At 43.6% G+C, this 27870-nt stretch overlaps 2 protein-coding genes across 2 annotated transcripts in view; one reads left to right on the forward strand and one right to left on the reverse strand.

The window, feature by feature from the left end:
* Positions 1-27870, forward strand: part of FRMPD3 (FERM and PDZ domain containing 3) — a 152702-nt gene that overhangs the window by 19652 nt on the left and 105180 nt on the right. Inside the window, exon 2 of the mRNA XM_073600651.1 lies at positions 23272-23395. The gene's annotated coding sequence lies outside the window, so the exon portion shown is untranslated. The remainder of the gene's footprint in view (positions 1-23271; positions 23396-27870) is intronic.
* Positions 17245-17757, reverse strand: LOC141107321 (histone H3.3A-like). Its single transcript, XM_073598014.1, has one exon. The coding sequence runs from the start codon at positions 17698-17700 to the stop codon at positions 17260-17262; it is 441 nt and encodes a 146-aa protein (XP_073454115.1). The 5' UTR covers positions 17701-17757; the 3' UTR covers positions 17245-17259.

The following is a 27870-nucleotide window of genomic DNA, read 5'->3' on the forward strand; positions in this document are numbered from 1 at the left end:
GTTCATACCCTTTGCAGGCTACTGTCATGGTACATACAGCACCACGTTTTGAGGGATTGCCACTCTTTTAGAACCCAAGCCCTATGTAATCTCATTGCCCCTCCGATGTCCCTCTTTGAGGTTTGGTTCACACACTCTTCAGGCTACTGGCATGGTGGAGCCCCACATTTCAAGGGATTGCCTCTCTTTTGAAACCCAATCCCCATGTAACCTCATTGCCCCTGAGATGTCTCCCTTTGAGGTTTGGTTCATACCCTTTGCAGGCTGCTGACATGGTACATACAGCACCACATTTTGAGGGATTGCCCCTCTTTTAGAACCCAATCCCTATGTAATCTCATTGCCCCTCAGGTGTCCCTTTTTGACAACCTGATACCTCTGTAACTTCAATCCCCCTTAGATGTTCCTCTTTGAGGTTTGGTCTATAACCTCTGCAGCAGTGGCAGCTGGTGCTCAATAATTAGGGGGGGGGGGGAAACCAACGCCACCCCCCCCCCTCGGTGGGAGACAGAGCCTTAGGAGCCACTGCGGGTGAGCCATCGTGGTGGCGGGTGGGTGGGTCTTTCCCTGCTTCTCCTCCGGCCATGTGTCTCCTCCCTCCTCGGCCTATAAGATCGCTTCTCCTTTAGGCCAAATGAGAAACAGGTCTAACTACCCACTTCCTGATTGACTGGGAGGAGTTTCAGTGTTACAATAGCGAATATTCTTTCGCTATTGTCACACAACTGGGTGGGCTCCCAAGCCAACCCTTTTTTGATGCCTATGGCTCTAATCACGTGCTTAAAACCCCCCCCCCCCCATTGGAATCCATGCATCCGGCACCCTGTATGTAGATTAGGGGCCGGACACATGCATGGGGGGGGGGGGGCGGCGCCTGTGCATCCCTAATGGACAGGCCGCCACTGCTCTGCAGGCTACTGGCTTGGTGCAGCACCACATATCAAGGGATTCGTCTGTAACCTCATTTGCACTCAGATGTCCCTCTTTGGAGTTTGGTTCACTCCCTCTGCAGACTACTGTCGGGGTGCAGCACCAAATTTCGAGGGATTGTCCCTCTTTTGGAACCCAACCTTGATGTAACCTCATTGCCCCACAGATGTCCCTTTTTTGCAACCCAATCCCTCTGTAACTTCATTCCCCCCTCCAGATGTCCCTCTTTGAGATTCGGGTCACACCCTTTGCAGGCTACTGGTGTAGTGCCCACACTGCAAGGGTTACTTGCTTGTTTTGTCGAGGAGATGGGAAAAGCACTATTACTTAATCTGCTCTGCCAGCAGATGATGCTCCCCGGCAGCCTCACATCCAACGCAAGACTAGGGACTAGGAACCGTTACAATGACGTCAGGACCATAGTCTGGCAGAGCATGGGGAGAAGGTGCTTCAGGGGACTGGTCTAGCAATGCAAAGGAGAGGAGCAGAAGATAAGTAGAAGTAGACGTAAGTAGATCTTCTTTTCTATGACCTCTAGACATAAACCAGTGGTGAACCCTTGCTTTTCATGCAAGCGATAGTTTTAAAGTTTCTTGGAGTTGGGCCTTTTACTTCCACCACCTTACAGGACTGTGTGTAAAACTAACAAGCTGTCATGGAAGTAATCCACAACTGCACACACCCCCATATGTGCCGGTCCTTCTCTTCTGTGTGCCCTTTGCTATGTTTCCTGGGCTCCACATGTCCGTCGGTCATGACTGGCATGGCGGGTGCTGCCAGGTAGAGGGGAGGAAGAGCAGCAAAACATCTGTTCACTGATCTCCCTTTCCTGCTAATGACCTGGAAGTGTTAAATTGCAGGTCCTGGCACGCACGCCAGAGTGGGATCAATAGTTCTAGGCCCATTAACATGGGGAACGCCACGCTACCGACCAAACTGGAGCGTAAGTATGGGTGCTGCTCCGCAAACCACGCCCTTTGTGCATTTTGCCCCGCCCACCAGGGCTTATTCACAGTTAACGCTAAACTGATGACCTCTAGGGGCTTTTAAAGCTTTGTCTATGGAAAATATCGGGTACTGGAAGTTTGTTGCTGTTTTACAGTTTTTAGGCTCGACATGTTGGGTATCTATTTACTCGGCACGACCTCATCTTTTACGTTTTACAAAAATACAAAAATTGCATTTGTGTCTAAAAATTAACTTTAGCATATTGTTTACTGAAATTTAGCATTTCATAACCCATTGTGCTATAACCATGTTATATAAAAATTGGAACTACCACCATTATTTTAGAGGTTTAATGTAATCTTCAGGCCTAAAAATGCAAAAACGGTTGTGGCAGTGTCAGCAGGCCCGGATTTACTCCCTTTGCCACCCCAAGGCCGGGTCCTTCCATGCCATCCCATCACAGACTGACCCATCACAGACTGACCCCCCATCACAGACTGACCCATCACAGACTGACCCCCCATCACAGACTGACCCACCATCACAGACTGACCCCCCATCACAGACTGACCCATCACAGACTGACCCCCCATCACAGACTGACCCATCACAGACTGACCCCCCATCATAGACCCTCCCATCACAGACTGACCCCCCAAATCACAGACCCCTCATTACAGACTGACCCCCCATCACAGACCCCCATTACAGACTGACCTGACTCATAGCAGACCCCCCCATCACAGACTGACCCATCACAGACTGACCCCCCAAATCACAGATACCTCATTACAGACTGACCCCCCATCACAGACCCCCATTACAGACTGACCCCCATCACAGACCCCCATCACAGACTGACCTGACCCATAGCAGACCCCCCCATCACAGACTAACCCATCACAGACTGCCCCCCCAATCACAGACTGACCCATCACATACTGACCCATCACAGACTGACCCATCACAGACTGACCCCCCCATCACACACTGACCCATCACAGACTGACCCCCCATCACAAACTGACCCATCACAGACTGACCCCCCAAATCACAGACCCCTCATTACAGACTGACCCCCCCATCACAGACCCCCATTACAGACTGACCTGACCCATAGCAGAATCCCCCCCATCACAGACTGACCCATCACAGATTGACCCCCCATCACAGACTGACCCATCACAGACAGACCCCCCATCACAGACTGACCAATCACAGACTGACCCCCCATCACAGACTGACCCACCATCACAGACGGACCCATCACAGACTAACCCCCATCACAGACTGACCCCCGCCATCACAGACTGACCCATCATAGACCCTCCCATCACAGACTGACCCCCCAAATCACAGACCCCTCATTACAGACTGACCCCCCCATCACAGACCCCCATTACAGACTGACCTGACCCATAGCAGAATCCCCCCCATCACAGACTGACCCATCACAGATTGACCCCCCCATCACAGACTGACCCATCACAGACAGACCCCCATCACAGACTGACCCATCACAGACTGACCCCCATCACAGACTGACCCATCACAGACTAACCCCCATCACAGACTGACCCCTACCATCACAGACTGACCCATCATAGACCCTCCCATCACAGACTGACCCCCCAAATCACAGACCCCTCATTACAGACTGACACCCCATCACAGACCCCCATTACAGACTGACCTGACCCATAGCAGACCCCCCCATCATAGACTGACCCCCCCATCACAGACCCCCCATCACAAACTGGTCCTGATCCATCACAGATCCCCATCACAGACTGACCCCCTAAATCACAGACTGACCCCCCAATCACAGACTGACCCCCCAATCACAGTCCTCTCTTAATATCAAACTCCTTTACAGCACAGCACTCTCCCCTCCCCAAAGAACCCTACCTTATTCACACAAGACATGGAGCCTGGCCGCTCTGGACAACGGGTGGGACTTTTTACATTAAAAGTGAGTGATTTATTGCTGGGACCGCCCCGCTGTCTAGCAACCAATCACCCACTTCTTAACTTAAAAAGTCCGTCCTTTGTCTAGAGCACCCACGCTTCATGTTTTGTGTGAATAAGACAGGCAGTGTGGGGAGGGGGCAGTGCAGTGATATTAGAGAAGGCACGGACCTGCCTCACCTGCCATGATGTTAGTGTGGGGGGGGGCGACCGCGAAAGCCGAGAAGTCGCCGCAGGAGCGGCTCCGCCCCTGCACGACTGGCGCCCCGAGGCCCGGCCTTGGTGGACTTGTGGGAAATCAAGCCCTGAGTGTCAGGGTTAGGGGTGTCCAATATTTTCCCTCTGTTTTACCTTTTTAGGCTTGACATGTTGGGTATCTATTTACTCGGCACAACCTCATCTTTTATATTTTACAAGAAAACAATTGCATTTTTGTATCATAAAATTAACTTTAGTGTATTTTTTTTTAATTTTGCATTTCATAAACCATTGTGCTAATATCATGTAAAAATTGGAACTACTGCCATTTAATTCTCTAGGTTGTCTGCTTTTTAAGAAAATATATCATTTTTTAGGGGTTTGATTTAATCGTCTGGGCTAAAAACACAAAATAAAAATGTAAGAGTTAAGGGTGTCCAATATTTTCCCTTTGTTTTGTTGTTTTCAGGCTTGACATGTTGGGTATCTATTTACTCAGCGCGACCTCATCTATTATATTTTACCAAAAAAAAATGTGTTTGTTTTACTCAGCGCGACCTCATCTATTATATTTTACTAGAAAAAAAAAATGCCTTTGTGTGTCTTAAAATTAACTTTAAAATATTTTTTTATTTTTTTTATTTTGCATTTAATAATATCTTTTCATAATTTATAATTTATAAAATTTATAAAATAATTTCATAATATCTAATATCTATAATATCTATCATGATAGCTAATATCATGTGATATTAAAAATTGGAACTACTGCCATTTTATTCTCTGGAGTGTCTGCTTTCAAGAAAATATATTATTTTTTTCAGGGGTTTTATGTGATCTTTCAGGCCTAACAATACAAAATAAAAATGTAAGAGTTAAGGGTGTCCAATATTTTCCCTCTGTTTTACTGTTTTCGGGCTTGACATGTTGGGTATCTATTTACTCAGCTCGACCTCCTCTATTATATTTTACCAAAAAAAAAAATGTGTTTGTGTGTCTTAAAATTAACTTTAGCGTATTTTTTTTTTTTTTATTTTGCATTTCATAATATCTTTTCATAATTTTTTATATCTAATAATAACTTATATCTATAATATCTATCATAATAGCTAATATCATGTGATATAAAAAAAAATCGAACTACTGCCATTTTATTCTCCGGGGTGTCTGCTTTCAAGAAAATATATTATTTTTTTTTAGGGGTTTTATGTAACCTTCAGGCCTAAAAATGCAAAAACGGCTCTGGCGGCATAAGGTTTAATGGTGCATGTAATGACCCGGGTCATACCAGCACAGGGCTTTTATTGAATCTGATGATGCCGGCTCATTTGGCGTATTAGTAATGGCGGACTGCCAGGTCTGATTGTTTTTAATTCCTTTTATTTTCATGACTTTTATTATTTTATGCTCATGCGCACGTATTTTATGTATAACTGTAGTACTCCTTTCATGCATTCTTATTCTAATAAAGGATTTTTGTATATTTGCACAATATATGGCGGTGCGGACATTTCTCCGTGTTTTTTCTTGTTGTGGCTGCGAGAATTTCTGTCGCTCGCGGGTCTCTCTGTTTCGGGGGTAAAATGACCGTCATTTAAAAAAAAAAAATAATACCATTTTTTTTAGTCTATAATCCGCCACACATTCTTATATTTTTCTGTCCGGTAATATTATCTTGAAATATTATTATCAAGCAGTTGCCGCTATGACAGCGAGGATCCCCCCCGCTGGGAGCAGTTGTCAATCAACGCAGCTGGGCTGGGGGAAGGGGGAGGGGGGGGCGGCTTGTCAGTTAAACTGACTATGGAGGACAGAGGCACGAGGCGCGTCGGCATGAGATGCAAGCTGACTGGGCTAGGATCTGCATCCATGGCCAGAATGAAAATGTGCCCAGGGGCTCTGCCGGGAGCCAAAAATGGGTCCAAATTTGGGCTAGAAAGCCGTTTGCACAGCCGATCGAGCAAATATCTGTGCCCATTGGGTGGAGCAGAAGGCAGGGGAGATATTAAGGGTCTAATATCTGATGTTCCAATAAAAAGCACCTGTCACCTGCCTAATGCTATCACATAAAGTAAAAAAAAAAAAAGGTTTAAAAAAAAAATGTAAGTAAATTAAATAAAAAGTAAAATTAAAATAAAATTAAATAAAAGTAATAAAATTAAAAATTAAAAGCAACTTTAAAGAGGACCTGTTACCTGTCCAATGCTATCACATAGGGGGATTGTTGACCCCCTTGTGATAGCAATAATATTAAAAAGAACAAATTTAAAAATAAAAATAAAACAAATTAAATGAAAAAAAAAAAGATTAAAAATGAAAAATTAAAAGCAACTCTTGCAAATGCAAATGTGCACATGGGGCGCGCACATGTATGTAAACCGTGATTGCGTCACACCATGCCATGTTATAAATCAACACGAATGTCAGAGTGAGACCAATAATTCGAGGGTCACCATTGGCTGGGGCAGAAGGCAGGGAAGACATCAGGGGTCTAATGGAAACCTGAAGTCCCGATAAAGAGGACCTGTCACCTGCCCAATGCTATCACATAGGAGGGGTTGTTTGTCTCCTTGTGATATCAATAAAGTAAAAAAAAATGTTTAAAAATAAAATGTCAGTAAATTAAATAAAAAGTAAAATTAAAATAAAACTAAAATGAATAAAATTCAAACTGATAATTAATAAAATTCATAAAATAAAAAATGAAAAGCAACTCTAAAGAGGACCTGTCACCTGCCCAATGCTATCACATAGGGGGATTGCTGCCCCCTTGTGATAGCAATAATATAAAAAAAAAAAAAGTTAAAAAATAAAATTAAAATATAATGAAATAAAAGTAATAAAATTAAAAGCAACTCTTGCAAATGCAAACGTGCACACAAGGTGCGTCTGTGTATTTAATGCGTGATTACGCCACACCATGCCATGTTGTATATCGGCGTGAACATCAGAGTAAGAACAATACTTCTAGGGTCATCATTTGAACTGATGAGCTGCAAAGACATTTCAAGCGTCGCCTATTGATAATATTGGGTACAATCATTTTCTTACCACTTCGCGGGCGCACGCAGTTTCACACATTTGGTTCACTCTACACTACCTCATCTTTTATTATGTAGTGAAAAAACTGGGGATTCAATTATATGTGTTCAACAAAAATTAATTTTAGGGTAGATTCGAGTGTTGGTAACGAGAGCAAAAAAATTGTGCACTTTCCCAACATGCAGAGCGACGCGCCACACTTTATCAAGTGCACGGGGGTGCAATTATTTGTTAATGGCACCCCCTCACCCATCCACAACACCATGCAGCTCGGTGCGGAACATTTTTGGAAAAGAATCATGGACTTCTTTTCTGCGTTTCTGCTGGGCCCCTCCCACAGCTCTGCTCACTCTCTTTGTGCAGGGTGACTGGTCTTGACTCCGCCCCCTCCTGTCGTTTTCTGCAGTGGGTGGAGCCTGTTGGGTCCCTCCCACAGCTCTGCTCTCTCTCCTTGTGCAGGGTGACTGGTCTTGACTCCGCCCCTCCTGTAGTTTTCTGTAGAGGGTGGAGCCTGCTGGGCCCCTCCCACAACTCTGCTCTCTCTCCTTGTGCAGGGTGACTGGTCTTGACTCCGCCCCTCCTGTCTTTTTTTGTAGTGGGTGGAGCCTGCTGGGCTCCTCCCACAGCTCTGCTCACTCTCTTTGTGCAGGGTGACTGGTCTTGACTCCGCCCCCTCCTGTAGTTTTCTGCAGTGGGTGGAGCCTGTTGGGTCCCTCCCACAGCTCTGCTCACTCTTCTTGTGCAGGGTGACTGGTCTTGTCTCTGCTTCCTCCTGTCGTTTTCTGTAGTGGGTGGAGCCTGCTGGGCCCCTCCCACAGCTCTGCTCTTTCACCTTGTGCAGGGTGACAGGTCTTGTCTCCACCCCCTCTTGTAGTTTTTTTGTAGTGGGTGGAGCCTGCTGGGCCCCTTCCACAGCTCTGCCCTCTATCCTTGTGCAGGGTGACAGGTCTTGTCTCCGCCCCCTCCTGTAGTTTTCTGTATTGGGTGGAGCCTGCTGGGCCCCTCTCACAGCTCTGCGCTCTCTCTCCTTGTGCAGGGTGACAGGTCTTGTCTCCGCCCCCTCCTGTAGTTTTGCTGTAGAGGGTGGAGCCAGCTGGTCCCCTCCCACAGCTCTGCTCTCTCTCCTTTTGCAGGGTGACTGGTCTTGTCTCCGCCCCCTCCTGTAGTTTTCTGTAGTGGGTGGAGCCTGATGGGTCAATTGATGTATAAATGATAAAAATTATAATGAATGAAATATAATGACATAAAGGTTTTGTGCCCAGAATTCAACATTCATAGCAGCAGGGACCAGGTAAGGCCGGCAAGGAAGGGTCTTATGGTGCAAGGTATGCCGAGAGGGGACCTGGAAGACTTTTGTCTGGCGGAGGAGCGTTGTACATCAATCACAGAGCCGTTCAAGGTTGTTCTGGAATTGCAAAGTAGGAGAAGCAATAATGAAGCGGACACCTGAGTGTCGGGGGTTACAGACTCATCCATTTGACGTATTGACCTATCCGTGATTTGGTGGTAACTCAATTCCTTTAGTCCATTACCGACATTAAATCCGCCCCGGCACCTCTTCAATCCATACGGTTCAGTAATGAGAGGGATGATGTAGCATTGGTGAGGGTGCAGTTAGATCTGACCTCCGGCCTCCTCTTCAGTCTTGCACAGCTCCTCTCCTCGTCAAAATAGCTTTTCCTGGCTGGAGGGAGTGCAGCAGTGGCGGCCCGTCCATAGGGGGCGCATGGGCGCCGACACCCCCCCAGCAGTAAAAAAAAAACATTTTTTTTTTAAAAAAGGCTCTTTAAACAAAAATGGAAAAAAATTTCCTTTAAGTGCACTGTGTTTGGGCGCCGGACACAGTGCACTATGGGAAGCGCCACGTCAATGCAATCACGAGATTGCAGACGAGGTGCTTCATGTGCAGGTGCTTTGTTGTTCTAGTTAAGAGGTTACTTCCGGTTTCCCTGTGCCAGAGGGCAACCGGAAGTGACGTCAGAAGCTCCGTGGAACGCACGGCCCGAGGGGAGCTGGTAAGTAAGGCTCTAATAGGCTGCAAAATAGGTGAACTGCGAGCGCCATGCTTGGTGCTCGCAGTCCACTGAGCTGTGTTAGGAAAGCGAATGATTATTCGCTTTCCTAACACTGAACCGCCTCTCCGCCAATCAGGTGCTTGGGTCTGTTACCTGACACCTGATTGGCTGAAACGACAGGCACCGCTATTGGACGCCTATCAGGAGGAGAGGATGGGAGAGGAGACGCATGAAGGACCCCGCTCTTTGCCGTCACCCGATGCCCCACACACACAGGGTAAGTGTCGGGCAGATGGCGAGCGGGCGGGGAGCACACTGGCAGCATTTGATGGGCACACTGGCAGCATATGATGGACAGTGAGCCACACTGGCAGCATATAATGGGCACACTGGCAGCGTTTGATGGGCACACTGGCAGCGTTTGATGGGCACACTGGCAGCATATGATGGGCAGTTGGGCACACTGGCAGCATTTGATAGGCAGTTGGGCACACTGGCAGCATTTAATGGGCACACTGGCAGCGTTTGATAGGCAGTTGGGCACACTGGCAGCATTTAATGGGCACACTGGCAGCATTTGATAGGCAGTTGGGCAAACTGGCAGCATTTAATGGGCACACTGGCAGCGTTTGATGGGCACACTGGCAGCATTTGATGGGCACACTGGCAGCATATGATGGGTAGTTGGGCACACTGGCAGCATTTGATAGGCAGTTGGGCACACTGGCAGCGTTTGATGGGCACACTGGTAGCATATGATGGACAGTTGGGCACACTGGCAGCATATGATGAGCACACTGGCAGCATATGATGGGCACACTGGCAGCATTTGATGAGCACAGTGGCAGCGTTTGATGGCACAGTGGCTGCATTTGATGGCACAGTGGCTGTGTTTGATGGGCACAGTGGCAGCGCTTGATGGGCACAGTAGCTGTGTTTGATGGCACAGTAGCTGTGTTTGATGGCACAGTGGCTGCGTTTGATGGCACAGTGGCTGTGTTTGATGGGCACAGTGGCAGCGCTTGATGGGCACAGTGGCTGCGTTTGGCACAGTAGCTGTGTTTGATGGCACAGTGGCTGCGTTTGATGGGCACAGTAGCTGCGTTTGACGTTTGGCACAGTAGCTGCGTTTGATGGCACAGTGGCAGCGTTTGATGGGCACAGTGGCTGCGTTTGATGGGCACAGTGGCAGCGCTTGATGGGCACAGTGGCTGCGTTTGGCACAGTAGCTGCGTTTGATGGCACAGTGGCTGCGTTTGATGGCACAGTGGCTGCGTTTGATGGGCACAATAGCTGCATTTGACATTTGGCACAGTAGCTGCGTTTGATGGCACAGTGGCAGCGTTTGATGGGCACAGTGGCTGCGTTTGAAGGCAGTACAACCGGACCTATTGTACTGGGCCCAGGTCCCATCAGCTAAACAGGGGGTGCTGGGGAAGTAGAGTTTACTAGGCCACACCCCCCCATTCCTACTTGCTTACCAGGGCTTAAATTATACTTCCCTGGGCCCAGGTCAACAGAGGGGCCCAGGAGGTGGGAGCAAAGGAGAGGCTTTATTCATTTTTGGGGTGTAGGCAGATAAAGTCAGCGCTGCTATTCCACTGCACCCGAGGAGGGGGGGGGTAGGGTGTTGGCAGGGTTGGGTGGGGGAGACCATACGGGGGCCCCATGATTTCTAACAGCGGCCCTGGTCGCCATATAGACACATGTGTGGCAATGGTGGGTAGAATAGGTTGACGTGGTATCAGTAGACATGTGCAATTTGTTTCGTTCCAAATTCGTCTTTAATTCCAAAATATCCGAATTAGCGAAAACCCATTTAACTAATTTTTCCAAATAGTCGAAAATTCTTCAGTTCGTAACTTCGTAAATTCGTAAACTCGAATATTCAAAATTTCAGAAATTTCTTAAATTAGAAAATCCAAAAATAAGAACGAAAATCCGAAAATTCGAAAACCCGAAAATTCAAAAATCTGAAAAAAATAACTAACTAATAATAACTTAACTATTACTAACTATTAAATTATAGATATTGGAATTTTCTTTCAAATTTGGCTGTGAACGTAACGAATACAAATTTATCCGACGTTAGAAGTTATCCGAAATAACGGATGCCGTATTTAAACGAATGTAACGTAACAAATTAATACTAATAAATAACAATAATAATAATCTTTTTTTTAATATTATTATTTATTCATTCCGTTCCATTCGTTGCGGTACGGCATTCGTTATTTTGGATAATTTGTAACTTCAGATAAATTCGTGTTCATTGCATTGACTAACAGTCAAATTTGAAAGGAAATTCCAATACTTATAATCTAATAGTTAGTTATTATTAGTTAGTTAGTTATTATTAGTTAGTTATTATTTCCAATTTTCGGATTTCCTTTCTTATTTTCGGATTTTCGAATTTTCAGATTTTTCGAATTTCTGAATTTTCAAATTTCCAAATTTACGAGTTTCCGGATTTTCGAATTTACGGATTTTTTTTAATTTATGAATTTTCTAATTTACGAATTTACAAATTTTGATCATAACGAATGACCCGAAAAACGAATGAAACGAAAACAAACACATTTTTTGGCAGTGCACATGTCTAGGTCTCACAGTCTCTTTCAGTCTACTGTACAGCAGAGTTCAGAGTGGGGGAGGGAGGAGCAGCACAAGCAGCCAATCAGGTGTGCTGCAATGCAAGGAGCACGCAGATAGAAGGCGAGAACAGAGCGACGGAGTGACGAGCTCATAAGTCTGCTGCTTCTCTTCGCCGCTACGGGAGCTGAATTACCTGCCAAAGGATTTGTATTTCTGTCCATCCAGTTCTGAGATTTACTCTGCTCTGCCGCACAACATGGCCCCTGTCTGGCAAGCTAGGAGGATCTGATTTTTCTCCTGCACAGTTTCGCTTTTACTTATAGAACTCCTCCCAACCCCAGGCTGTGACAAGGGGTGGGCAGGAAGGGTGGGCGCCCCGGGCGCAGTGAAGCCAAGGCATTCCTCTCCCCACCGCCACCCATATGGGCAGCTGCTGGGCAGGCTATTCCTTGGTTGCTTATGATTGGCAGTCCACAGTGACAGCTTCTCGGTAGGATAGCTCAGGCGGGTTCTGACTAGTATCCAAGCTCATGCCTACTGTACAGTAACAGTTGGGGGGGAGGGGGGGTTGGAGAAAACCTGTAACTGAAAGTGAAACTGCAATTAGGTCCCCTCCCTTGCCAGACAGGGAAGTGCTGTGTGTGGCAGAGCAGTGTAAATCTCAGAACTGGATGGATGTGAATAGAAATCCTTTGGCACGTAATTCCGCTCCTCAATATGTATTCCATCTGTGTATTTGGCTATTTTGCATTGAATAGGAATCTTTTCAGGGAACGTTTCCGATGAGAAGGGGCTGTGACTGATGGCTTGCCATCTCTCGCAGAGGTTTGCCGGCTGAGTCATAGAACTGTGCTGGAATGAATTGCGGAATTACTCGGTGAAAATCCATATATTTCTTAACGAGGACGGGAACAAAAGCGACTGTCACGCACAAGACAAACGGCAGAAATGTGCTGATTTTATATCTTGTGGCTCCAGTGTGCAGAGAATGGCATGACTTTCTGAGATATATATATATATATAAAGAACACAAATGTATCTTTTATAAGGAAAAAAAAAAATTTACAAAGTCGCAGTTAAAAAAAAAAACAGAAAAAAATCAAGTATTTTGAAAGGTTACTTCTTTCTTTCCGTGAATGATTTTTAATTCGCTTGCAATGCACCTTTGCTAGACGATGTGGGTGATTTCGCGCAAGGCCTTGATTGGCCTTGGCCTTTTACAAACTTGCCCGTACACTGTATGCATGTATCCCTTGTGCTAATGCTTACACGCATCGCACCATACGCCACAAATGTACCCACTGGCTGGCAGGTCAACATGCTGCTGCCTAGTGTCCTTGGTTGCTAAGATGCAGGCAGCTCCCACTGCCTAGCATCTTAGGTTGCTAGGACACAGGTGGCCGCTGCCGCTCAGCAACCTAATTTGCTAGCACACAGGCAACCCTTGTCACCTAGTGTCTTTGGTTACTAGGACACAGGCAGCTTTTGTCACCTAAAGTCTTGGATTGCTAGGGCACAGGCAGCTCCTGTAGCTTAGTGTCCTTGGTTGCCAGGGAGCAAACAGCTTTTGCACCTAGTGTCCTTGGTTGCTAGGACACAGGCAGCTCCTGTTATCTAGTGTCTTTGGTTGCTAGGACATAGGCAGCTCCTGTCACCTAGTGTCCTTGGTTGCTAGGACACAAAAAAGGCCCTGTCACATAGTGTCCTTAGTTGCTAGGACACGGGTAGCTCCTGTCACCTAGTGTCCTTGGTTGCTAGGACACAAGCAGCTCCTGTCACCTAGTGTCTTTGGTTGCTAGACCACCGGCAGCTCCTGGCACATAGTCTTTGGTTGCTAGGACACAGGCAACTCCTGTCACCTAGTGTCCTTGGTTGCCAGGACACGCACAGCTCTGCAACTAGTGTCTTTCGTTGCTGGGACACAGGCAGCTCCTGTCACCTAAAGTCTTTGGTTGCCAGGACACACAAAGAGCTTCTGCAACTAGTGTCTTTTGTTGCTAGGACACAGGCAGCGCCTGTCACCTAATGTCCTTGGTTGCCAGGACACAAAAAGGCCCTGTCACCTAGAGTGCTTAGTTGCTAGGACACAAGCAGCTCCTGTCACTAGAGTCCTTGGTTCCTAGGACATGATTAGCACCTGTCACCTGGTGTCCTTGGTTGCTAGAACACAGGCAGCTCCTGTCGTCTAGTGTCCTTGGTTGCTAGGACACAAGCAGCTCCTGTCACCTAGTGTCTTTGGTTTCTAGGACACAGGCATTTCCTGTCACCTAGTGTCTTTGGTTGCTAGGACACCGGCAGCTCCTGTCACCTACATTTTTTTTGTTGCTAGGACACAGGCAGCTCCTGTTGCCTAGTGTCCTTGGTTGCCAGGACACTCACAGCTTCTGCAACTAGTGTCTTTCGTTGCTAGGACACAGACAGCTCCTGCCACCTAAAGTCTTTGGTTGCTAGTAACAGGCAGCTCCTGCCACCTAAAGCTTTTGGTTGTTAGGATGCATGCAGCTTCTGTTGCCTAGTGTCCTTGGCTGCTATGACACGGGCAGCTTCTGTCGCCTAGTTTCCCTGGTTGCTAGGACACAAGTAGCTCCTTTTGCTTAGTGCCCCTGCTGTCCAGCATCCTAGTTTTTTAGTGTGCAGATAAAAACGCAGTTATTTTTTCCAGACATATACTGTATATAAGCCATAATAGAGCCATTTCTTTACAGGTTGTGCAGCTTGACTGCATAATAAAAAATAAAAAAAGACTTTAATTGGGCTTTAAATAAAGAATAATTGTTTGAGGAAAAACAGAGCTGAAGCAGGTCAATGTAAAACCTTTTAGTCTTTGGCCGCATGCCTTGGGGATAACAGTATTTCTATAAACTCTACAAATACAAAGGTGATTAAATAGTCCCTGTCACCTTGCCCTCCCCACTGACCACTTTTTAACTCATCTGCACATCCCTGCCTGCCGGAGCATGTGACCGCCTCCACTACCGTCCAATCAGTGCCTGATCACTGCCAGACAAAGAGATATCACTGCTTTCCCTGAGCTCCAACACTGGGAATTTAGGTGGCAACTGTGATACAGTTAGGAGCAGCCAGGGAACACTTGAGAAGTGAATATAAAGCAATTCAGCATCCAGCCCAGGTATGCCCCAGGGCAAACAGCCCCTGGAGCTCCCAGATTCATTTACACGCGAAGGGAAATACCCACTCCACTAGGCTCCGGCCTATTTAACAGGAACCCCAGGGATTGGATAGGCTAGGTATTTGAATCCTCCCACCCCACTCTCCAGAAACTTCTCCCAGAGTCAGGGGGAGGTAATTAAACTCCCAGCCTGTGGAGCCTTGAGCAGACCAAACTAAACAATTCCAACTCCTGTAGCTACAGCAGAAGCCCAAACTAAATTTACCTAACAGTCTACGCAGGAGGGCCTGTACCGGAACGTCCCACACTGCGCTTGAGTGCTTCCGTCATATACCACTTCCTCCAGTCTGAAGATAGATATTAGATATTATAGCCACATATTACAACCAAGAACTAGGCAGGACTCATTTGGCTGCAAAGCTGGAACTGTTTATTTGAACAAGAATACAGGCTTTTATACACTTGAAAAGGAGGTTCCCCCTCCTGATCATATTACCCTAACAATACAAACTGTAACCAGAAACATAAATTAACATGAGCCAATCAACTAGTCATTTAACCAGCCTAGGTGACTCAGAGGTCTGACCTTTCATGTCAGACTTTTCGTCTTCTAGCTCACAAGACACAATACACATTATCATAAGTATAAACACAGAACACCTGCACACAATAGCAGGAGCCCCCAGTAGCAGACGGACCGACTCCTACATTGAAGACCATGAAATCCATATCTAAGCAATGCTTTGATTAATCAGGGATTGCAGATGGCATGGCAACAGTCTACAAAACTCTTACAATGTTCTATCACTTTCTCAGTCACCCTGTGCCCCTAATAGACACAGGGTGACTTAGACATAGGAAGTGCATGCGGAGCCGAAACAAGGGTTTCCCAACCTCTCCAAGAGATTCTGGGTTCCATGCAAAACCACCCCCCCCCTCCGCCCAAAGTGACTCCTGTCATTCAGATTCGTAAGAAGAGCACCTGGTAGCAATCTAAGGAAGGAACCTAACTGCATGCATCTCGAAAAGTCCAATTCAGACCCGTGAGAATAGCACCTGGTAGTGACCTATGGAGGGAACCTAACTGCATGCATCTCAAAAGGTCCAATTCAGACCTGTGAAAAGAGTACCTGGTTGTGCTCTAGGGAAGGAACCTAACTGCATGCATCTCATTGAGTTTAATTAAGACCTATGAGAAGAGCACCTGGTAGTGATCCAAGGAAGGAACCTAACTGCAGGCATCTCAAAAAGTCTGAATCAGACCCCTGAGAAGAGTACCTGGTAGTGACCTAAGGAGGGAACCAAACGGCATGCATCTCAAAAAGTCTCATTCAGACCTATGAGAAGAGCACCTGGTAGTGACCTAAGGAGGGAACCCAACTGCATGCATCTCAAAAAGTCCAATTCAAACCCATGAAAAGAGTACCTGGTAGTGACCTAAGGAAGGAACCAAACTGCATGCATTTCAAAAAGTCTAAATCAGACCCGTGAGAAGAGCACCTGTAAGTGAGCTAAGGGAGGAACCTAACTGCATGCATCTCAAAAAGTCTAAATCAGATCCATGAGAAAAGCACCTGGTAGTGGTCCAAGGAAAAAACCTAACTGCATGCATCTCATAAACAGTAATCCAATTTTTAAAATCAGCCTTTCTTTTCTAACCATTATTATTATTTATTTAATTTTATTTTTTTACTTTTTTTTAGGTAAACAGATTTATTATATTTAAAAACTGATGGAACATTTTTCCTGATGGGATAAACATAGACACTTTTGCACACCGATGCCAAAATGTGCATCTATTTTGCATGTTAAAAAAATAACCATAGCATACTGTAAAGAATGCACCAAGTTCCAGGTGCACAGCTTACCAGACTACTTGTGTTCAGCTAGCTCCTAGATCTAAAATTAAGAACTCTGAATTTTGCCCAGACCGAAAATACAAGAATTTAGGAAAACCTATTATGTTTACCCACCAAAAACCCCAACACCATGTGGCATGTCTAAATGTAATACTACTATGCTCAAGTTTTTTGTAATTCTTTGCCACTAGTACAAATTGACCAAAGCCGTAGCAAGTGACGGCTTAAAATCCCCCATGTGGGGAGCTTTTGTTTCAATCCAACTCAATCTCAAGACAGCAAGACCATTGAGGCAGTGGAAAGTTTATTTACAATGGAGTTACACTGAAAGATACCAAAGTATGGAGAGAATGGAGCCAAGGCATCTACTCTTAACTTGCAGGGCCACAGAAGGAGACTAGCTGCAGATACAAATTTTCTGTAAAACCTGAGGATTAAGAGAATGTCATATAAAATGTGTACTACCAATTTACTGTCAACGACTCTACAGTTAACAAACCCTATAAAAGAAGGAGACATCACGCTTTATGTACATTTGTAAAAAAAACAAAAAAAGGGAAAAAAAAATCTAAGATCAAAAACTGTTTCCAGAAAAAAAAAAAAATGAAGCACGTTCCTCACTGATTCTTCTTGCTAGCTGCATGTCCTTGGGCATAATTGTTACTCTCTTTGCATGAATAGCGCACAGGTTGGTATCCTCAAAGAGACCCACCAGGTATGCATCGCTTGCTTCCTGCAGAGCACCAATAGCTGCACTCTGGAACCTCAGGTCAGTTTTGAAGTCCTGAGCGATTTCCCTCACCAGGCGCTGGAATGGAAGCTTGCGGATCAAGAGCTTAGTGGACTTCTGGTATCTCCTAATTTCTCTCAAAGCCACAGTACCAGGCCTGTATCTGTGAGGCTTCTTCACACCTCCAGTAGAGGGAGCACTTTTCCTGGCAGCTTTAGTAGCCAGCTGCTTCCTGGGAGCCTTTCCTCCAGTTGACTTGCGGGCAGTTTGCTTTGTACAGGTCATTGTTCAGCAAAATCGAGCAGTCCCGAGATCGCGATCCAGACGGTCAAACGAGGCGAGGAATCTATCTAATTTTATTTATATTATTGTTACTGACAACATTTTTGTGGAATTGGGCAGCTTTATGTGTACACTATGTATGCCGCATTTTGTATTCTTTTAGTTATTCATATATCTCAATTGAATGTTCTTGATCTGTAGCTTCAACAGTTTTTAGTAGAAAGTCCCCCTGAGACCTGAATGTTATTTCAAGGGTTCCTTCATGTTAAAAAGGGTTGAGAAAGTCTGGTCTCTCCCCCCGTAGCATATATTCATACCCACTTCACTGAATCTGATGCATTCACCTATATTTGATTTCCATCCGTTGCTTTTATAGGATGTCACTGCAGTTGTTGGTATGTGTGTGTGTTTGCTGTGGGAAAGGTCTGGCAGCCAATTTAGCCGCATGGTCTGCAAAGGGACTGCCCTTGGAGATGGGCTCTGAATCATTAGTGTGTGCTTTGCATTTTAACGCCGATACTTTCCGATGCCAGCAGTACTGCAGCTTGCAAATGGGAAACAAAGTCAGCACGTTGAGCAGATGTACCCGCTGAACTACGAAATCCCTCTTTCCTGACACAACATTCCATTGTGATTGTGAGAAAAGAAAGAAAGATGAATCTGGATGTAAGCCTGTGATATAGTCTTCACAGGAAGCCTATGGGACAAGGTGACAAGGCCAGGAGCAAAATAAGGGAACATAAGAGCGTTGTCACCCTACAACAGGAAGTGCCCGAACAAGGACATTCATGGCAGGAGCAACAGGGAAACCACCTACCGACCGCAATAAATATATATACATTGTGGTTTTGAAGTGCTTTATCTTGGTTATGGCTAAAGCTATCAGCCATATCCCTGGTATTTTTTTTTTTTCAGCCAGCAATTGGCTCTCTCATGAAAGCGTTGCGAGTGGCTAATTAGCCGCTGGATCGCTTTCAGAGCGGGAAGAGTCACCCCTCCTGCCAAACCCCGGTGTTTCTCAGGTCTCTGTTTTTACCGACACGTCTAGGAAACGATCTGCCGGTTTGCCGGTCTGGCCATAGAGGTTACCAGAAACCAGATCCTCTCTGATCGCCTCTATGACCTTGGAGGCCCGGAGTGACATCATGATGTCATGTCCGGTCCAGGGTGGAAGTACACTAATTTTTTTTTAAAGCAAAAGATCACTTTTTTTTTTTTTTAACTTTTGCTTTTAAAGTTAGAGGAGAGGTTTGGGGTCTTATAGACCCCAGATCTCTCCATGAAGAGGACCTGTCATCCTTATTTTTATTACAAGGGATGTTTACATTTCTTGTAATAGGAATAAAAGTGATATATTTTTTTTTTTTACAGGGAAAGTGTAAAAAGTAAATAAATAAATAAATGAATAAATTTAAAGCGTCCCCATCCCTTCGTGCCCGCATGCAGAAGGGAACGCATACGTAAGTTGCGCACGCATATATTAACATTGTTCGCACTACACATGTGAGGTATCGCCACAAAGGTTAGAGTGAGAGCAATAATTCTAGCACTAGAACTCCTCTGTAACCCTAAACAGGTAACCTGTAAAAAAAATTTAAAGCGTCGCCTGTGGAGATTTTTAAGTATTATAGTTTGTCTCCATTTCCCAATTTTAAAGCATGACATGTTAGGTATCCATTTACTTGGCGTAACATCATCTATTATATTTGACCAAAAATGGGGTTATATCATGTCTTTTTCTGCATTAAAATTCATGAAAGTGTATTTTAAAACAGAAAAATTGCATTTGAAAAACTGCTGCCCAAATACCATGTGACATAAAAAATTGCAACAATGGCCATTTTACTCTCTAGGGCAGTGATGGTGAACCTTGGCACCCCAGATGTTTTGGTACTACATATCCCATGATGCTCATGCACTCTGCAGAGTGTATGAGCATCATGGGAAATGTAGTTCCACAACATCTGGGGTGCCAAGGTTCACCATAACTGCTCTAGGGTCTCTGCTTAAAAAAAAAAAATAGAATGTTTGGGGGTTCTAAGTAATTTTTTTTAGCAAAAAAAGTGCCAGAAAAGGCCCAGTCTTCAAGTGGTTTTAATGAAAGCTGCAGATTTAAATATATTGAAAACTACTTTTGAAATATTGTCGTATGGAAGCTTATAAGAGATTTTAGCCATCATTTACACCTGAGCTTTGCGTTGCACAAATCCCAAAGATGAAGAATCCCATTATTCTTAGAGGGCCCATTTAACACCTGTTGTGGTAAGCTTGAAAAAATATATGTAACATGCCTTCTTATAACCTGCTGTACTATTTCCAACTGCATCCAATAAATTTTCTTCACTGGATAAAAACATTTTTTTTCATTTGATCTACATATTGGTAGTAATTAGTCACAGCCAACTGGACTTGTTCTGTAATGTTGAAGGTGTTTCATCACTTATCGGAACCACTTCTTCAGTTCTAATGAGTGTCAGGAAAATACCCCAACGTTAATATCCACACAGGTATCACCAACACCTTAATCCAGGGAACCCTAATGTTCCTCCAGAGGTGGTTAGGGGTTCCTTAAGCTGTGGCTGATTGACCTCCCATCTTATGGTGCCTCCATGGTTCCAGGTCCAATGCCACGTGGCAGAACCAGTGGTATGACACCAATGAACATTTAGTTGTCGGTGGGGCTCCGATAACCACTGTAAGGATTTAATTCCTTCTACTGACCACCAATGTAAGGGGAATTTTCCCACCGATCCCATTTTTGCAGGGGTTCCCCCTGAAACCTGAAAATTATTTGAAGGGCAAAAAGGTTGAAAAAGAGGTGGTTAGGGGTTCCTTAAGCTTTGGCTGATTGACCTCCCATCTTATGGTGCCTCCATGGTTCCAGGTCCAATGCCACGTGGCAGAACCAGTGGTATGACACCAATGAACATTTAGTTGTCGGTGGGGCTCCGATAACCACTGTAAGGATTTAATTCCTTCTACTGACCACCAATGTAAGGGGAATTTTCCCACCGATCCCATTTTTGCAGGGGTTCCCCCTGAAACCTGAAAATTATTTGAAGGGCAAAAAGGTTGAAAAAGAGGTGGTTAGGGGTTCCTTAAGCTTTGGCTGATTGACCTCCCATCTTATGGTGCCTCCATGGTTCCAGGTCCAATGCCACGTGGCAGAACCAGTGGTATGACACCAATGAACATTTAGTTGTCGGTGGGGCTCCGATAACCACTGTAAGGATTTAATTCCTTCTACTGACCACCAATGTAAGGGGAATTTTCCCACCGATCCCATTTTTGCAGGGGTTCCCCCTGAAACCTGAAAATTATTTGAAGGGCAAAAAGGTTGAAAAAGAGGTGGTTAGGGGTTCCTTAAGCTTTGGCTGATTGACCTCCCATCTTATGGTGCCTCCATGGTTCCAGGTCCAATGCCACGTGGCAGAACCAGTGATATGACACCAATGAACATTTAGTTGTCGGTGGGGCTCCGATAACCACTGTAAGGATTTAATTCCTTCTACTGACCACCAATGTAAGGGGAATTTTCCCACCGATCCCATTTTTGCAGGGGTTCCCCCTGAAACCTGAAAATTATTTGAAGGGCAAAAAGGTTGAAAAAGAGGTGGTTAGGGGTTCCTTAAGCTTTGGCTGATTGACCTCCCATCTTATGGTGCCTCCATGGTTCCAGGTCCAATGCCACGTGGCAGAACCAGTGATATGACACCAATGAACATTTAGTTGTCGGTGGGGCTCCGATAACCACTGTAAGGATTTAATTCCTTCTACTGACCACCAATGTAAGGGGAATTTTCCCACCGATCCCATTTTTGCAGGGGTTCCCCCTGAAACCTGAAAATTATTTGAAGGGCAAAAAGGTTGAAAAAGGCTGCCTTAATCCAATTATCATGGAATGTGTTAAGGCAGATGTTGATTATCCAAGAACAAGATGGGAGGTGTAAACGTTGTGGCACCACTCTGTTCTAATTACATAATCCCATCCTTGGTGTCTGCATAGGTGTTCATTGTTGGGGGTATTCTCCTAACACTTATTAGAGCTGAAGAAGTGGCTCAGAGAACCTACAAAATGTCTTTAACATTACAGAACAAGGCTAAGTGAATGGGGCAAACTACTACTAGATATACCAGGTATAGGATGACCTGGATACATGGGAAATCTTCACAGAAATCAACATATTAGCATATAGAGTAGCCATTCTCAACCAGGGCTCCTAGGGTTCCTCCAGAGGTTGCTAGGGTTCCTCAGACTGTGGCTGATTGACCTTCCATCTGATGGTGCCTGCATAGGTCTGGGGAGAACACCACTTGGCAGAGCCAGCTGCATGAAGCCAATGATCTTTTTAGCTGTCTGTAGAGGTTGCATTCTGAACACCAATGTAAGGAACATTCTTTCCACTGACCACCATTGTAAGGAGCATTCTTCCCACTGACTATCAATGTAAGGAACATTCTTCCCACTGACCACCAATGTAAGGAGCATTCTTCCCCCTGCCCACCAATGTAAGGGCGATTCTTATAACTGGCCACCAATGTAAGGAACTTTCTTCCTATTCACATCCAATGTAAGGGGCATTCTTTCCCTTGACCTCCAATGTAAGGAGCATTTTACCCCAACAATGACATGGTTTTAGCAGCGGTTCCAGGAGACCAGAACATTTCTTCTGGTACAATACATTTTTATTGAAAGATGCACAGATGCATATCAGCAGGTCACCCACGCAGGGGGATCAGGTGGAAAACACAGAAATGCACAGAACATCAATGAGTGAACAAACAACATGCCTATTTTGTGGAATAGGTGCTCAGAGTATAACCCCACAGGCCGTAGGTCCGCAAAGATGACCGAAGTCCAAAGGCACCGGCACATTACAGGAAAGAATGAGGGTGAGAACGGGTGGAAGCCCAGATTGGAAAGGAGAAAAAAGAGAGAAAGAAAGGGAAAGAAAAAGAAAAAAAGGGAAATAAGGAAATTAAGGGGGGGAGGAGATAAGGAACGAGGGGTTGGGGAGAGGGGAGTTGGAGGAGAAGTGTGGGAGGAAGTAGGGAGGGGGAGGGGAGAGGGTAAGATATCCGCAGGCTAGGATTTAGCCCAGATCATTAATTAAGAAGTGCCCAAACTGTTCAGGTGCAATGTGGAGAGAGCATAGGGGACCACCAAGGAGACCAAATTTTAGGAAACTTGGCATGAGAGTCATGTAGAATACTTGACACTTTCTCATTATTCATAAGGTCCATCAATATGCTCCTCACTACAGCAATCGAAAAAGAGGGCTTCTTCCAGGCTTTGGCAAACGCTGTCTTTGTGGCGATTAAACAGGTAAGTCGCCAGTTTTTGTTGGTGTGAAAACAAGCCCTGAATGCAGCAAAGCCAGCTTGGCATCCTTATAAAGGGATACATGGAACAAGGTTTGAAGGACCTCAAAATTATTTCAAGGGTTCCTATGTTGTAAAAAGATTGAGAAAGGCTAATATAAAGAAAGTAACAGAGAAGAAATGAGAAGCTCTTGGACAAAGGTTTTGGATGTGAACTAATTTGCTAATGTGGTGTTGGTATTTTTGTTTTAGGCTCCAGGAATGGCCTGGGCTTCCATTGGTCCAAGAGGTCCTGATGACACAAGGGATACTAACGTATAATCCAGACTGGCATACTAAAGGACGTCTGACTGAATCAGATCTTAGTGCTGTCCAGGTAATGAAATGTAATGTGCCTCAAATACTTAAGAGTGTCGTCATTTAAAACATGGAGATTTTAAAGTCTATGTCCAGCCAACTCATACTTATTTTTGTTTTGGATAGAATTTGAAAAAAAAACACAACCACTGTTGGGTTTTCATGTCTATCTGAGGCTCTGTTAGAGAGCTTTTCTCCTTTTCACCTACACTGGTGACAATAGTTTTACCAGGCAGGAAGTGAAGGGAAATCTGCGGGGACACAGACAGGAATATAAAGCCAATGGAGGTTCTAACCTTCATTTACTCTACAAAAGTTTTTACACTTTATATTAAAGTTAAATTAAATTACAATTATAAATGAAATATAATTTTACATTAAAATTCTTTATAATTTTACATTTAAAAACTAAATTAAGCTTGAAATTTTAGAAATTTTAAGGTATAAATTCAAAATTAAAAATGTTTGTCTTTGTTGAAGATTTACCCTTCACTTTCAGTCTTATAAAGCATATATATATATCCATATATATATAGATATATATATATCTATATATATAGATATATATATATATCTATATATATAGATATATATATCTATATATATAGATATATATATAATTGTAACAAGGTTCCAGGCTTCCTTTGATCTGATGAGAACCTCCAGGGCCAGGGATAGAGCTGACATCCTTCTGTATATGGTGGGTTGTGAGGCATGGTGGGTGCAAGATGGATAAAGTTATTGGGCGCCAGACACTTCTTGAATGCAAAAGAAAGTTTATTTCTCTTAACAAACTTTTTGGGAGAGAGAGGGTTTAGGGCCAGGACACCCTTAGGTAGTTGCAAGATTAATTGGCAGACTTCAATAGGAGGACAGCCATGCAGGGAAAGGCATCCAGCAAGACTCTACATCTGCATGTGCAGGAATGCTGTCTCCTATGGCAACAGTCTTTAACAGTTCCAAACACAAAGCGTAACAGTTCCTTTCACTTTTACTACAACCTTTCCTTATAGTTCTTCAGTACACTGAGCTCCCGGTCTCCCATTAGACCCACCGATTCACTGTCACTGCCACTGATACCACCTTGAATCTTCAAGGTGGTATCTTCCTCAAGCGTCTCCCCCGCTTCTCTGCTGGGTCTCTAGCTTGGCACTCTAGATACCTCTCAACCTTCACCCCCACTGGCCTGCTCGGTCCCTGGCTTGACACACAAGGCTGCTCTGCAAGCGTCACCTCCGCTGGTTGGGTCCCTGGCTTGATACCCACTGAAGTTTCCAGATTCTTCACCGTCCCCGGTTGGTGAGAATGCTGCTCCGGTACTTGCTTCAGTTACTCACTGTGGTCCCTGGTAATAAGGTGGAAGGTCCCTTACTGGCGACAGCTTCCCCTCTACCTCCGACCACGACAGGTTCTCTGGCCAGCAGAACCATCACTTCTGGTTGGACTGCAAGCCAAAATCCCAACCCTACGCTGCTCTCTTGCTTCTGGATAGGCCCTCAGACAGCCTAGCAGCCAGATACCCCTGGGATAGGTCCAATCTCTGGTCTAGCAGCCTGGGGAATACAACACACGTCCACCCAGACAGCCGTTCAGGTGACACAGAACAGCCATCACCTGACTCCACCCAAATATATAGGTTCTCCCAGCAAGCCAAGGGATGCAAGAAAACCCCTGCCCATTGGCTGAGATACCCACACATACCCATAACCTGACCTTGGATTGTCCTTCTTATATCTAGCACCACCAAGTACCCGGCCACCTAGTGGTAGAAGAGAAAAGTGCAACAAGGCCAAAGGTAGGGAGAAATCAATGGATCTCTAACAATCAACCAGGATAACTATTCCTGGCAAGTACATTTGTGAGAAGCAACCCTGCCTAAACTCCAGAGTGCTACATAATAATAAAAAAGAAAATACTGTATATAATATAAATTATATAATGTAATATTAATAATATACAGTAGATTAATATATGATACTATTTATATCATAAGACAAAAAAAATGATACAAATCTACATTTATATAATATGTATATAATAATATATAATATCATATTATATACTGTATATAATTTAAATGATACAATGTAATAGAATGTATATTAACATATGATATTGTAAATATAATATAAAATACTATATACAGAATATAATATATAATATAATACAATATAATATAATATAATATAAATAATTATATATGTTCCTATATAGATAATATAAATAATAATGTATGATACTATATACAGTATATAATATACTATAAATCAGTGGTTCTCAACTCCAGTCCTCAGGGCCCCCCAACAGGCCAGGTTTGCAAGATAGCTGAAATACATCACAGGTGATATCACTTGCTGCTCAGTGATTGCAGTATTCTAGTTTGCAACTCCCCAAGGTAATACTTAAAATCTGGCCTGTTGGTGGGTCCCGAGGACTGGAGTTGAGAACCACTGCTATAAATAAATATATATGATACTGTGTAGATAATAAGATATAATATAAATAATACATCATAATAATATATAATATAAGTAATATATCATAAAAGATGATACTATAAAGAATATATAATATATTATATGGTGCTATAGCATCATATATGTATATGATACTATATACAGAAAATAATATAACATAATAATACTGTCATATAATATAAATAATATATAATAATATAGGATACTATAAACATAATATAACATAATATATGATACTATATACAGTAGATAATATATTATATAAATAATAGAATATAATAATAATAATAATAATTAATAATATAATATAATATATTTTAAATAATATGATGTGATATATTATAATATATAATAATACATTGCAGGAAAATGGCACCCGGACGCACAAAGGATCAGCAGACTGTAAGGTTAAGATAGTAAAACGTGATGAGAATTGGCTTCATTAACTCGCTGGTACCTTGTACCCGCTAGAGTGGCAAAATATTCACCTAATACCTCAGCTCTTTGTTTTCGAGGATGCCCAGAAATAGGCACATATTTACACATATGGTGGACGTGCCCAGTAATCCAAACCTTCTGGAAGGAAGTCTTCGTGATTGCATCTAAAATATTTAAAAAAATAATACAACCAGATCCATATTTAACTTTACTTAATCTAAAACCGGAATGGTTAACACTCTCTCAATTCAAACTTATGATCCAACTAATAACGGCTGCAAAACAAACAGTGGCCAAGGCATGGAAATCTCCTACATTGGTACTAGCAGAAACAATTCACAGAATGAATAATACAATGTCCCATGCTAAGATGGTAGCCATCGATCAAAATCAAATTCCAAAATTTTAAAAACTTTGGCATCCTTGGATAAAACAACAGTTCCTGTCAAACTTCAATGACTCTGTCCTGTTGCCATGGTAACAGATTAAATGACTTACAGAGACACCCATTCTAAGGCTTCAAAGAGAACTAAAAAGAATAATAAACTGACGAGCGGGACAACCTTGTGGACCATACCTCTACCTTTCAACCCTTTTTCTTCTTTCTCTTTCCTTTTCTCCACCTTACGATTAAAGCTCATTATCAGAATTTATTTGACCTATATACACTCTACTTGTAAACAATATGTATAGTAGGTATAAATCATTTAAATACCTACAAAAGTAACTAAGGAAATGATATATATCTTTAATTTAGGTTTACGTGAACCCAATGTTTAATATTTGAAATTTCATGATATTTACCTATATAAACCCTACTGTAAAACAATGAGCTTACTTTATAGATCCTTGTAAACTTACTTTATGTATCTTTATAACATTGTATACTCAATAAACTTCTTTTGACAAGGAGAATTGGCTTCAGTTCAGTTTTCCACCCATAGAAGACCCCCCCAAATGTGTTTTGTCCATGTTGGACTTTGACCTGATTCACACCTGTGCATTTTTAGTGCTTTTTACATTTTGCAGATTTGCACTACAGTCCATTTAACATGGGTTGGAAAACATTCTGTGGTGCAAATCTGCAAAATGCAAAAAGCACTAAAAATGCATAGGTGTGAATCAGGCCTTAATCGTTGTGGCCTCTATAAGGCCTGATTCACGCCTATGCATTTTTAGTGCTTTTTGCATTTTGCAGATTTGCACTACAGAACACGTTCCATAGGAAACCATGTTAAGTGGACTGTAGTGCAAATCTGCAAAATGCAAAAAGCACTAAAAATGCACAGGTGTGAATCCAGCCTAACTAAGCCACACATGGGCGAAATGCATTATGAATGATATGAATAAGTGAAATATTAATCCAATTTGGTATTCTCCCTCTATGTTTAGAATATTTATTGGCACACTTTGCTAACACATATTTCACAGGAAAAACTAATAGCACTGAGTTGGACTTTGATGTTAATTTGTTGCCTTACAGATATGGTATTTACCTCTTAGAGTACATTAGTATATACTACAGGGTATATTGTTACTTTCCTGCTCACAAAGTGGTCATTTAGCTTGTTTGTGCATA

The sequence above is a fragment of the Aquarana catesbeiana genome, linkage group LG09 (assembly GCF_042186555.1).
Source record: "Aquarana catesbeiana isolate 2022-GZ linkage group LG09, ASM4218655v1, whole genome shotgun sequence".
Classification (NCBI taxonomy): Eukaryota; Metazoa; Chordata; class Amphibia; order Anura; family Ranidae; genus Aquarana; species Aquarana catesbeiana.

What these genes read in the sequence shown, in the direction of transcription:
- LOC141107321 (XM_073598014.1), bottom strand. Translation starts at nt 17,700, where the DNA reads ATGACCTGTACAAAGCAAACTGCCCGCAAGTCAACTGGAGGAAAGGCT.